The sequence below is a fragment of the Nesoenas mayeri genome (genome assembly GCF_963082525.1).
Source record: "Nesoenas mayeri genome assembly, chromosome: 12".
In the NCBI taxonomy this organism is placed as follows: Eukaryota; Metazoa; Chordata; class Aves; order Columbiformes; family Columbidae; genus Nesoenas; species Nesoenas mayeri.
This window is the reverse complement of record NC_137547.1, coordinates 14,853,288-14,866,874: the sequence shown is the minus strand read 5'-3', so window position 1 is coordinate 14,866,874 and position 13,587 is coordinate 14,853,288. Positions and strand designations below refer to the sequence as shown.

The window sequence follows — 13,587 nt, the reverse complement described above, 5'->3', positions numbered from 1 at the left end:
TGGAAGTAAAGGGGAGCCAGTCTCCTTTCAAAAGTAATGAGCTTGAGAATACTAAGCAGAGGCTGATGGCGTCTTGACTTGAAAAACCCATTTACAGTAGATAAACTGAATATGTTTGTAATTTGGCAGTAACTGTGTACTTATTAAATGTGTAGCAAATATTTGACTGGGAACAATGATAATTGATCTATATTGTAGTTCTGCTTTGCTGCATAGTGCTTGGATGTTCCTTGTTTCCTTATCTTAAAGTTCTGTGCAATGATGAGTATATGGTAGTTCCCATGGATGGATTTAATTTTTAATGTTCTTGTAGGTCCTGCAAGCATAGGCTTACTCAGCCCAGGCATATTGGAATATTTACTTCACAGCTTGGTAAGTGTCTTTGAACTTTTTATATGTACCTATACATAGCAATTATAATGCAGGGGGTTTTTATTATTATTATTATTCTGAAAAGTTAGGGTCATGTTTGGTAAATACTGGTAATGTATATTACAGAAAGTCAAGATTCCAGAGAGTCTGTGGAATCTCCATCCTTTGAGATAACTATAAGTCAGTAGCACAAGGCACTGAGCAGCCTGATCTACTCAAACCAGCTCTCAACAGGAGGGTGGACACGGTGACCTTTAGAGGTCCTTGTCAACCTAAAGCATCCTGTGACAGACTAACAGCTTTTCCTGTCCATCTGTGCTGGGTATTTATTAAACAACTTTTCGTACTGCCCATGTTTAGAACTTCCAGTCTCATCCGACGGTGATGCTTTTTGCACTAATAGCATTGGAGAAGTTTGCACAAACAAGTAAGTATTGGCTTTTATATATATACTTATATGGTGCTCTTAACATACTATGTTGCATACTATGTTAACATACTGTGTTGCACGATTGTCACTTGATTCATCTGATCGCACTCAGGAGTGTGAAAGAGACTGGATTGCTGAGAAGACAAATGTAGAAGAGAAATGTTTTTCCATTTACAGGCAAGAAGAAATATTTATTGCTTTAGCAACACCCCTCCACCCCTCAAAACCCTTGAGATATTTGCTGAAACTCAGTGCAGTTGGTTGTCCTCAGTTAGAAATTGCTACAAAAAGACTTAAAGATGAGGCCTTTGTCACTGAAATAAATGTGTATTAGAGATGGAGAACAGCTATGATCGGGTGTATGCAGGCAGGAAAAAGTATTTATTCCTTAATGACACCCCACCCACAAACCTTTAGGAGATTTGCTGACATTCCCTCCTTCTCAGCTTAGAAATTGCTACATAAAGACTTATGACATGAGACCTTTGTTGCTTGAAGAGAAATAACTCTGTATTGGAGAGGTGGAGAACAGCCGTGATCTAATCGCCTCTTGATGCAGCTCCGTGCTGAGAAGCTATATATCTGACTGTGAAGTTAACTCCATGTCTGCTTGGGGAAAGAATTCCATGCTGTTTGTAATACTGAGGTTTAGAGGTAGAGTGGGGGTTCTACTGCTTTTGTAGAATGTTACTGTTTTTAACTGAACTTATCCCTAATTTATAGCAATTTTTTTTTTCCTCTTAAATTGCAGGTGAAAATAAAATGACAGTTTCTGAAACGTGCATTAGTGACCAGCTGATCTTGCTAGAGAAATGGACAGATAATCCAGACTATTTAAAGCGCCAGGTTGGATTCTGCGCCCAGTGGAGTTTAGACAATCTGTGTAGGTACAATGAAGGGATGGATCCACTTAATATTAATCACTTCTCCAAAGAGATGGGGGGCTAATTTGTGTTTGTTTTGTATAAGCACTGATTGTAAATATACCTGACTGCATTTGTAATCATTGTCCTTCCAATGCAAATCCAGTGTAATTGCATGGAAAGAAATTTTGGCAAGGAAAATGTTTGTGAAAGGAAGCAGTTTGTATTCTGCAAGTTGGAGCTGCAATGAAAATTTTTCTTTGCACCATATCTGCTGTAACCCACGCTTCAGCAGCCATGCTGAGTAGCAAAGTAGTGCAGTCCCTCTGTAGAACAGCTGGATTACTGATATATCCTGGTGACGGTCACTATTGTGATTGTAACCCAGCAGTGCAGTCTGAAAGAATTATTAAATTAAAGACTTCTTAAATCTATCCTTTTGGATGACTAAAAATCATCACATTTGCTTTAGTTGTGATTTCAAGGGTGCAGCAGCTCTAAGGACCTTGTAGTTTCTAATACCTGTTGGATAAATGTGGGTAAAAAGTCTTGTTGGGTGTTATCGGGCTGTAGCCAGCTTATGGATGGCCAGTGTCAGTTGTGTTCAGTAAACATCTGTATAGTGTTAAGGCAAGTTTGGGATACATGAAGAGTCCTGTGCTAAGATCTCTGGTAAATTAATGTGCATGTGTCACCTGGCGACATAAATGCTTCTGATCCTTCCATGTGAAAAGGGGATGAAGGGAGAAGGAGCTGCTTTGGCTCATTTCAAGTTCAATGCCTACCTGAAAATGAGAGGGTAAAAAACTTTAAATTCTTGATTTCCCCTTCTTCCACACCCCCAAAATCTTTTCCACGGTGGTGAATCAGCATATTCAATTGGGCAGAGTTTTTCTAATACAGTGGTAAATCATTAAACATTGGCATCTTGGTATGAACTTGGATGTCTTATATTTGCCTGTGGGTTTCCTGAAAGCAGCAATTAAACTGTAGGAGCTCCAGTCAGAGGTATAGCTTGTGTTCTGATGTTTAGAGGATATTCAATACACAGTGTACTGGAGGTTCTGCTAGTTTTATGCAGGCAAAATGTCAATATTTCATTCAGTTATGCCAAAAATTAACTGGATCCTGAAGAGATTGCCGCTGTATTACATGTTTAAAATAAAGTTTTGCTGCAGCAGTGAGTAAGACTAGTTTTATTTTGCAGTTTTAAAAGAAGGGAGGCAGTTTACATATGAAAAGGTTGACTTGACCAACATCAGGGCTATGCTGAACAGTAATGATGTCAGTGAATACCTGAAGATCTCGCCACGTGGATTAGAGGTAGGATGTCACTTCATTATTTCAACCTAAAAAGGAGTCTGAAGAAAAAGGCAGGTTGTAAGTATCTTTGTTCGCTGCTTGCTCCTCTGTTTTCCTGGAATAAATAAAATGCTTTCTGACAGCTTTCTATAGAAAACTTGCTTTCTCAGAGGGTTATAACATTGCTACACTGATCTCAATTGTAGACATATTTACAGTAACACCCCATCTGTGCCCCAAAACTTCAGAAAAGTGAGGAGGATTCTTAAGAGTCAGCTGGCTTTTCACTCATTTTGACTAAAATTACTCACAAAGTATAATCCCTATTGTTTGTCCTGTGTAGTCTTGAAAAGCCCAAAGCAGTGGGACTTTTGTCTCAGCTCTGTGTTTTTCAGTCTTCCTCCATTACTTTTTCTAATTCACATAACATAGAGCACCTCTCCATCCTTTGTACCAGGAGTCAGCTCACAAACAATGACTGAGGTCTTCCTGGCCAGGTTGTCTTAGTCTTTAAATTGGCTCTGTAAACTCTCTATTTTTTTTTTCCTCTGTGGCTTACCACTGAACAATTTTCAGTCTTGCCTACTCATTAGTTTGTGTGACAATTATTGCTATAAAGAGAGGTCACTTTCTGCCTGAAATGCCTCTAAAATTATCTTGATGTATTCTTACATGCAAGAAATTTGATTCAGGGAAGAAAGCGGATTATCAGAGTACTAATTTTGTAGAAACTTAATTTTTTGTTTGGTTTTGGTAGGCTCGATGTGATGCCTCGTCCTTTGAAAGTGTTAGATGTACGTTCTGTGTTGATTCTGGAGTTTGGTACTATGAAGTTACAGTTGTTACTTCGGGAGTGATGCAGATAGGATGGGCTACCAAAGACAGCAAATTTCTCAATCACGTGAGTATATGCAATGGCATCTAGCTGATGATGTCGCTTCAGTATTCTTCTATTTGCAGCACCTTTGAAAATAGCTCTGGTTATTCTCTGGTAGTATTAGAGCACTTGCATGTTTCCTTCAATTTTACTGTACTTTCGTGAAGCTTTTTTTGCTGAAGTCAGTGGTACAAGAAAAGGCCGTATTGTCACTGCTACAGACTGACACTGTGCAGGCAAGTCACACACAGCTGCCAGCAGTGACAGCTTGTAATCTACTTGCTGTTGTCTGGAAGCTACAGGGAAATGGCTCATTTCTTGTGGCTTAGTCTCTTCTTAGAAATTTTTTAGATAACAGCGGTGGTTACTGTCTGTTTTTGTGAAGTAAACAGTTGCTCACTAAGAACTAGCAGATTATCTTGCACTCACTTTTACACTGGTCACAAAGCAGCCATTTGATTACCCTCTTTAACACACTTTCCTATTAAATTAACTTTCCTAGGAAAATAGTTATTTAAATGGATTTGGGGATAGCATGATATCATTGGATATGCTGGTAGCAGTAATATGGTATGATTTGAGTATGTGACATCTTCTTTTTAATTAAAAATAATGTTTACAAAAAGATTTAACAAAACACCAGTGGCAAAAAACCTAACAGGAATGGGAGAGTAGCTTTTCTCACCATTTAACTTAAGCCTTCCTGTGAGTTCAGTGGTCTTGGCTCCATTCTTTTCTAATTATTCATGTAAATAGCATTGTCCTCTGCTGATGTATAATATGCATGTATCTTGACATCACATCCAAAGTCCAGTCACGCTTTTCTAGCATGGAATCGCAAATGTGATTGAAATTTTAAAAAAAAAAGCACGCACCACAACCAGACAAAAATCCCATGCAGACCTGTCCTGAGCACGGGCATTGTAGACATTGAGTGTAACGGAAACTGTTTGAAATAAAAGGCTGTGTGTCTGCCTTTAGACTGCTAAGAGGCTTAAAAGATTTCTTTTTTCCTCACTTACTGTTAAGGAGATTGGTGTATATGTATTTTTCTGTCTGGGCTTCCTGTTCAAGGCATCAAAATAAGAGACTTCACAGCTCTCAGCAGGGTGATTTTCTGTTGCTACAACTCTTGCTGGTGGCTAAATGTTACTTTTTAAGTTCATTTGGTGTCTGCCTGAAATACAAGGATATTATCTTCTGGATATATCACAGCATCAGCAGAGTAGCTATATACTTTTTTTATTTACAGCGTGTGTAACAAAAAGACTAGTCCTAAGTGGACATTAAACACCTATTATCTGGGCTCAGCTTTAATTTGGGACGTCTGAGGCTTGTGTAATCAGACACTGTCTATCTAGTATTTGCACTCTAGACTAACCATGCTGAGTTTGAGGAAGTTACCTACCATAATGCTTTTGGGTTTCATGTTTGGGCTTTCCTATGACGAATTCTTCTCCTACTGTGGAACTTTTAGTTTTGCATTTGTCTTGGGCCTTGGTGATATCACTTGATAAAACCTTTTCACAAACTGAGGGAGGCTGGCACTGCAAGGAACACAATATGCAACAAATTCAGTTGAAGGGACTATGTGTGTGTTCTCTATGTACTGTGTGTTCTGGTGGCACTCCAATATCTAGTGGGGGAAGGTATTACAAGTCTGGTACTAGGACTTCAATATAAGAGAGCGGTTATGCCTCTGTGGTTTAAGATGTAAAATGTTAGCTATTTGGGTACTTCCTAGCTTTCTGATTTTTAATGACTTTAATAGGAGTGATTTGAGCTCACAGCAAATGAAAACTACTTTGGAGACAATATCCCCATCTTCCCCACCTCACCACCCCAACAAATCCTTTTTGATGTGAAAACAAAACTAAGACTAGTTTGAAAAAAATAATCTTCATGGGGGTGGGAGAACCTTTCCTGCTCTTGGCTGAATGGTTTAGTTGAATGAAAATAAGCTTTACCCTTCTGCATGAGGAACGGCCATGGACTGAACTTCTTTACTCTGTCTCTAAAGGAAGGTTATGGCATTGGGGACGATGAGTACTCCTGTGCGTACGATGGGTGCAGGCAGCTGATTTGGTATAATGCCAGAAGTAAACCACATTCCCATCCCTGTTGGAAAGAAGGTATTTGGTCCATCTTCTATTGTTTATCCTAACTGTATTTCTGCACAGGACTTTTTCCTCTTGCAAGTGTCTAGAAAACAGTTTGTTAGTAGGTGGGAGCAGAGCAGTTACTGCCTAATTCTGGTGGCACTAAAGGTTTAATAATTATTGTGCCTTTACTAGCATTTGCAGTGGTTTAAATGTACAGAGTGGGCACCACACTCTTGTTCCACGATCTACGTAAAAAGAATCTTGTCATTTTGTTTGTTTTTTTCTTTTCATAGGCAGAGTACAAATTGTAGCACTAACTTACATAGGTGGACATTTAATCCTGAGATGTTTTTCTAGATGTTTGCAGCCCTACAAAAAGGGGCTGACATCTTCCTTTCTGAGTTCAAAGAGTTATTTTAGAGAAGGGGAAAGAAGCTTGATCTCTGAATTAGATTTTTATTTTTTTAAGGAGGAGTTGCACTGTCTTACTTTCAATTCTTCAATAACTACTTGGACAGCAAAGTTCTGTTCTTGATCTCAGCTGTGAGATCTTGGTAGGAGTCTGCACATGCCACACTTGTGTGAACTGTGCCACCTTCTGTTAAAAATTTATCCCAATGGCTAAATTAAAACACCTCTTAAAAATAAACAGCAAAGCACATTAGAAACTTAGACTTTACCAGCTATGTGTTCTGAGGATATCTTCAGCAGGTGTAAAATAGCCAAGGAGAGACAGAGTGCAGCTTTCTTCTGGCTTTGGCCAATATTCTGCAATACTTTCAAACTATGTAGAATCAAAGCTCTGGCATACTAAAATGTCTTAATTTTTTTTTACTATTTTGTCCTGTATGTTGTTTTTTTCTTCAGTTACTGTCTGTATCAATGTTTCTTCCTTTCTTTTTAAGTCAGACAGCTCATAGTGAGATACATGATACTTAAAACAATAGTTGCTTCAGCTGTTGGCATTTAACAGAAGTGAAATCTTTAAATTATCTTTGTTTTGCATGTAAGGAGACACAATAGGATTTCTACTAGACTTGCACGAAAAGCAGATGATCTTCTATTTAAATGGAAACCAGCTTCCTGCTGAGAAGCAAGTATTTTCATCTGCTGTGTAAGTATTTATTCATTTGGAAAGACAGTGACCTGTATGGGTAATTGTTTTAATTATATGAAGTGTTTCCCATTTGAGATGTAAATTCGTATTTGCTTACCTGAAGCCATCATTAAGCAGGTTCCCCAGTTGAAAGTTGCTTAGAAAACAGCGAGAAGGATATAACACTACAGGAGGATTTCAGGGTCCAAAATACTTTGGGCCTTCCAAAGGTTGGTTCAGCTTGATGTTTTCTGGTGTTAAACCAGCACAGCATTGAAGCAGAATGACACGGTAGCAGAGATGAACAAATTTCTGGTGGTGCTTGAGGACTTTTTTATATTTTAAAAAATAAAGCTTTGGTCCTCTAAATGCTGAAGAGTGTGTAATAAGTTACTGCTGCTCACTGGGGCCAGTTCCTGTAGCACCATCTTGAATATTCATGGGAGGACATTTATTGGTAGTGTTACAGAAAAAGTGTCAGGCTTATTTTGCCAACTCTGTTACAATTAACACATGGTAAATTCCTCTGACTCTCATGGAGAAGTTCAGCCTTTTATTTCTGAAAAGATAAGCTGGTGTGATACTTGAGAGCCCCGCTATGCAGTTTAATTAAACATTACAGTGCAATGTAAATGAATACTGCTGTACTACTAATTTCAGTCATGTTTTCCACTCAAAATGAAGTTGAAGCAAAATAGTAGTTCAGTTTAAAGTAGTGGAGAATATCATGTCTGTTCAGCTTGCTGTACTTTGTTTATGTGCAGTACATCATTTTATATACTCAACAGATTCTGTTCCTTGCTTAGAACTTGGAGTATTTGTCAATTTGGGCCCTTTCAGTAAATAACACTGAAGGAGGTGATAGTGTTTTTACAAGGTGGCTGTGAAGAAAAGACAGCTGTCCTGAGGTAATCCTGCAAGGAGGAGCAGATGGGCACTATGCTCAGATAGCTCAGACCTGGACTCATCCTGCACAGCTCCCACACAACAAGTGCACAAGAGTTGCAAGTTCCCCGGATTTCTGGCTGCTCAAAAAGCAGCAGGAGCAGTGGACATGGTGGTGTCCCTTGCAGTTAGTGCTGCTCTCCACAGCTCCACTAAATGGCAGTTGTGTGGAAGAAAAATCCTTTTTCTAGTGCTGAAGGAGATATCGGAGCTGATTGGTGTAAAGAGGATCAGGTTGTGGGCTGGTCAGATCTATGTGTCTGCTCTTAGTGTAAGTGTGACTAATCCTAGTTGTAGAGTATGGAGCCTTTATTGGCTGTCTGAGTAGTAAACTCAGACCCTGACAGTAAATTCAGAAGTTCAGAACTGAACAAGGGAAGTGTATGCAGCTGAAACTGGATGTGTTAGAGGCTTTTCTCCCAATTAGCTGTAGAACACTTCTACTGCAGGAACTTCTCTTTGTTTCAGGGTATATTTTTGTCTGGTAACAGCAGTAACGTGTCTGGAAAGCTCTATTTAATACTTCTAAAATGTCTGGGTTTTATCATATTGCAGATCTGGCTTCTTTGCTGCAGCTAGTTTCATGTCCTATCAACAATGTGAGTTCAACTTTGGGGCAAAACCTTTCAAGTACCCCCCATCAATGAAGTTTAGCACCTTTAATGATTATGCCTTTCTAACAGCAGAGGAGAAAATCATTTTGCCCAGGTAACCCTTCTGTCTAACTTGTGTGTTTGCACACAAACAAAATGTTTCACTTCTGAGTTGCATAGTTCTATGTTGTACTGAGCAAAGTTTTCTTTTATGGGGTCACACCTCCATAGGTCTCTTTCAGGAATGGATTAGACCATAGGTTCCTGTGCAACTTAAAGAGTAGGGCAGGAGATACACAACCGAACTCTATTAAGTTAAAATCTTTTTTTTTGTAATATTTGTAATATTAAGGTAAATTAACTAGTACTGCATAGTAAACTGTTTTTAGTAAAAATGCTTCCTGCTGCCTTAAAATGATGTGGTTGATTGAGGAGGTACAGTCTTATTTAAAATTGACCTAATTTGTGATGTTGGCAGCATGGAGGTGCTGAATGATTTTAAGACTTCAGGTGTCCTTTCCAGATGGAAATTTCCCCATTTGTGAATGATACTACTGACAAAGGTTATTAAATTTTGAAGTGCTTTCCCACCTAAATATAAATCAAGCCAGATAGAAACAGGTTTGGATACATTTCTCTTTAACTTACCAAATTTCTGGCAGGAATTAAAACTTAACAGTTTTTCTGGTTTAGGTTATTAGTAATAAAATAACTTTCTGGAACACAAACAGAAACAGTATACAGTGTAATCTGGGATATAGTGTACCCCAGATTTGCAGCTTTGTCTAAAGATGGGCCTCTAGAGTGGTTCTGATGTATGTGGTTGAAATAATCTTTTATTACTTTGAATTAAGGGGGTGGTGGCTTGTTTGAGCTGGGTACCTCTGGCTATAATAAAATGCAGACTGGTTTTGAATTATCGAGCTGCTCAATCAAGTGTATTTGAGGTACTTAAGTATCTTAGGAATTTTTTAGTTTTGTTTCTAAACACTTGGATTAGAGTCACATGTTGGCAAAGTCTGAAGTTTGATATTGTATTTATGCAGAGAAGATCAAATACTTGGGATAGTTATTAATCTATCAAGTTAAACTAACGTGTGCGTTGCGGGGGGGTGTCTCTTTCTTCAGACACAGGCGCTTGGCTTTGTTGAAGCAAGTGAGTATCCGAGAGAACTGCTGCACGCTTTGCTGTGATGAGGTAGCAGACACAGAACTCAGGCCATGTGGACACAGGTAAAAGCTTTAAGAAAAAAACCCCACACATACAAAAAAAATACACACGCAAAAATGCCAAAACCCCAATACAAACAGAAAAGAAGTTCATTTGACACTGAGTTTAGGTAGGGCCAGATGCAGTCCTTGCTTATCTTGATAGACTCCCAGCGTAAAGGAAACAATCCCTTTTTTAAGGATGCGATAGACAGAAGTTAAGCATAGTATTCCCATCTTTCCTGTCACCCTGCCACAAGCTGATTTAATCCCTAACTATGTGTGTGTTTGAGGTTGGGGAAGTATTGTGACTATGTACCCCTGCTACCCCTGGGCTACTAAGTCAAATACCTTCATCCCAAACCAATGATTATTGTCGATAATTACTTGTTTTGTACTGGTGCTGTGAAATCCTCATCATATGAGGAGAGCAGAAAATGCATTGTACACTCAAATGCTCATTAAAAGTTAAATAAATAGATTATCTGAAGTCACAGAATTCCTCTAAAAGCTAAAAACGGGACAGCAGTATGAGTAATACCATAATAGCACTTTCCTGCCTTTAAGTAGCCTGCTAGAAGATTAATCCAGTGAAGTCCAGTTCTGTAGTGTTGGTTGAGCACTTGTGGAAGCAGCATTGCCAAGGGTTTTGTGTCTGGGTGCTGCAAAGCTAAAAAGAGTCAAGCCCAGTGTGCCTCAATAAGAAGTGGAGACAGGTTCACACAGGGCACTGGGACTGCTCTTCTCCAGACTAGAGCAAGTGTTAAGATTAACAAAAGCCTGCGTGTGTAATCCTGACCAACTGCTCTGGCAGTAAGATGCTGAGCAGCAGGAGCTCCCCTCAAAGCCTGTGGATCTGCAACACCCGACTTGCAATTCCTAATCTCCACACTCAAAGACTTGAGTGTTTCTAAACTGCTTAGTGCTTTGATTGTTGTTGTTTTCCATACTGTAAATGCAGGCTTTAACTGAATTTTCTTCTCCTTCAGTGACCTGTGTATGGAGTGTGCCTTGCAACTGGAGACCTGCCCTTTGTGTCGACAGGAAATACAAACCCGAGTCAGACAGATCTCTCACATTTCATGACACACGTGGAGAAATACCACAGACTTGTTTTTAATGAAGCCCAACCAGTACTGAAAGGGGAAGCATCTCTAACCAGTCTTCACGCACATCGAATGATAGCCACAGCCAGATTTCATGCTAAACTGTAATCTATTTATCTTAAAAATGAAATCTTTAATAAGCTATTTCACATTGCCAGCAATGGAACCTGGTTTCAACAGTAAGGAAAGCTGGTAGGTCAGCGTGCTATGGCTATCGGTTCCTCCAGGCACCACCATAGAAGAGCGTCTCTCTTCTTTCCCCTTCTCGCCTGTCGCAAGTGTTGAAATAATTTGCACTGGAAGTACACATACAATGCATTTTAGAAAAGAGGAGGAAAAAAATAATCTCCCCAAACAGGGCTGTTCTGTCTTGTGCTTGAAAGTGTCTGTTTTTGGCAGAAGTCAGTACTAAAAACAGAATGGCAATGTTTTCCTGTTTAATGTAGCCTCCTGCTGGTCAGAGACTGTGTTTTCCGACTGTGGATATTAAACTGCTCAAAGACTTAATCTGTGCACAGACTGATTTGAAAAGACAGTGTGGAGACTGTAGAGAAACTCACATGTTTTAATAACTTGGTGATTCCAAAGAATGTTCCAATTTGTTTTTAAATGTTAAAAGATCGGCGGTATTTTCAAGTACATAATGCTACTGATGCTTTTAACTTCTGTACCCACATTTTTTTTGTGAGGTTATAGTTTTCAGGAGGTATTCTTAACTAATTATAATGCTGGACTGGAATTAATTTGATATTCTGGGTATTTTTTAAGGTATCATCAAACATCTTTTTTAATAAGTGTTGTTTTTGAAGGTTATGTTCACTTTGGAAATATTGAGCTATCTTAAAAGATGGGAGGAAAATTTTGGGCCAGTTTACTTAAAAAAATAAGTTATTTGGATAGCAAGTTCAGTCTTATTCTGTAACTCTTAAAAATGCACCTTGCTTGCCACATGTCAGTCCTGCGCTGAGCAGGTTTGGGGCCACACTTTGTATTTTTGGTAGAGATTGTACAGTGGGAATCTCTGCCCCACTTTAATTACACATTTGTGATGTTTGTATGTTAAGGATGCATTTCAACGGGCAGCTTTTGACTGTTTTACTAGGTTTCTACAAGGAATCAGGGTTCATAGCTGATGTCAGTGAAGTAGCACAAAAATCTGTGGAGTTATGCTTATTTTGCACCAACTGAGAATATGACTCTGTCTCTTCCAAGACTTGTACAGGTTGTTTTTCGGTGGGTTTTTTTTTAATTATCTGGCAATATAGTAGAACTTTACTAATTCACACAGAACATACACCAAAACCATCCAGCTTCTTGGCAGTGATTCAACAGCAGAGGCTGTTGTAGTGAATTCTCATGCTGTGATGTATCTTATTTTTAAGGTACTTGATAGTACAATAAATTGTTAGCAAAGCTGCTGCTTTGTGCTGAGCACTCCTCCTTCCTACTGACCTGAACAGGGGCCGAGAGCTCTGCACACAGGGCCTGGAATTAAGCTCTCTAGGAACTCCTTTCACCTGCCTTTGCTAACTCAAGGGAGCTGAATTCCATGCAGTGATAAAAAGGAAAAGTGTCTCCATTGAACCTCTGGAGTACAATGTGTGAGTTAAGAAAGTTCTGCCCATCTTTCTCTTGTTGATTTTATTTTTTTCAAAGATAGACTGAATCAAAATAGAGCATTGGTTAGTCTTTTTGCAGAAATATGAGTTCTCTTCCACCTTGGATGCCTGTTGTGATTAAGTCAGACTGGCAAATCCTTGTTGCCAGTTGTGACTGAGTCCCTTCCTGCTCTGCTGAGTCAGCAAACATGAACTCCATCACTGCCCCAAGGAGCTTGGAATTTCAGAATCACTTGAAGTTTTAAATGCTTCCAAATGCAATTGCAGGTTTTTATCTCTAAGGTGCAAGATACAAACCATACTTTAGGGAGGAGGTAGGACAGAACCATTTTGAACTCTGCCTTAATAGATTCTAATCACTTTAGGGCTTTGGTTTCCCTGGCCAGGATTAACTGAGGTAAAATTTTCAGAAGTGCCTGGGATTTGTATCAACTGCTGTGTGAGATTAAGCTCTTAAGGCCCAGGTCCACAAAGGCTTCCAGGTGTCTGGTGTCCCTGTGACATGGAAGTGACCCAAGAGCCTCGGTGCCTTTGTGGATGTGGGACTAAGTGCCTGCATTCTTCGTTGAAAAGATGCAAATGCTTTGGAAAATTTTGCCCCAGACCGTCTTCCGTGCAGCTGGTGCTGGGCAGAGGAAGCCAATGGTGCTGGAGGAGCAAGCTGTATTGCAGAGAACTGTCCGGTTCATTTCACAAATGGAAAGACTGTACAACTTGACTGGCTTTCTGCTCCAATCCACGCTGGGGGTGTCTTTGTAAGGCTGGATCCTCCATGGCTGGTGGCACCCTGGGTCCCTCACCCCCTGAAGGCGCTGGGGAGGGCAGGTGCTGCTCCCCTGGCCCTCAGGGTGGGAAATGAATTGTAGCAAAGTTGTCCATTCAACAATAAAAACGTCTTGAAGGTTATTTGTTGTTTAATTCTTTGGCTTCTGGCGGGAGCTGGGGTTACAGATGCTTTTGCACTGGTGCCTGGGGCAGGTTTAACAAGAAGTCGGCTCTGAGGCAGAAAGACGAACCCGGTGCCAGGTGGTGTCCCTGCTTCGGTGGAACATTCGGTTGTGGCCTCGGGGTCC

The 13,587-nt window shown here is 39.8% G+C and overlaps 1 protein-coding gene across 4 annotated transcripts in view; it reads left to right on the top strand.

Annotated features, from left to right (window-relative positions):
* The window catches only part of RSPRY1 (ring finger and SPRY domain containing 1), a 37,983-nt gene extending 24,593 nt beyond the window's left edge, over positions 1 to 13,390 (top strand). For all 4 annotated transcript variants that reach the window (XM_080351789.1, XM_080351786.1, XM_080351788.1 and 1 more), the window contains 10 exons: positions 314 to 372; positions 733 to 799; positions 1,554 to 1,685; positions 2,873 to 2,988; positions 3,725 to 3,868; positions 5,865 to 5,976; positions 6,958 to 7,060; positions 8,543 to 8,695; positions 9,709 to 9,813; positions 10,779 to 13,390. In XM_080351789.1, coding sequence (XP_080207915.1) covers positions 314 to 372; positions 733 to 799; positions 1,554 to 1,685; positions 2,873 to 2,988; positions 3,725 to 3,868; positions 5,865 to 5,976; positions 6,958 to 7,060; positions 8,543 to 8,695; positions 9,709 to 9,813; positions 10,779 to 10,875 — 1,088 coding nt within the window. In that variant the 3' untranslated portion in view covers positions 10,876 to 13,390. The remainder of the gene's footprint in view (positions 1 to 313; positions 373 to 732; positions 800 to 1,553; positions 1,686 to 2,872; positions 2,989 to 3,724; positions 3,869 to 5,864; positions 5,977 to 6,957; positions 7,061 to 8,542; positions 8,696 to 9,708; positions 9,814 to 10,778) is intronic.
* Positions 13,391 to 13,587: the final 197 nt, after the last annotated feature.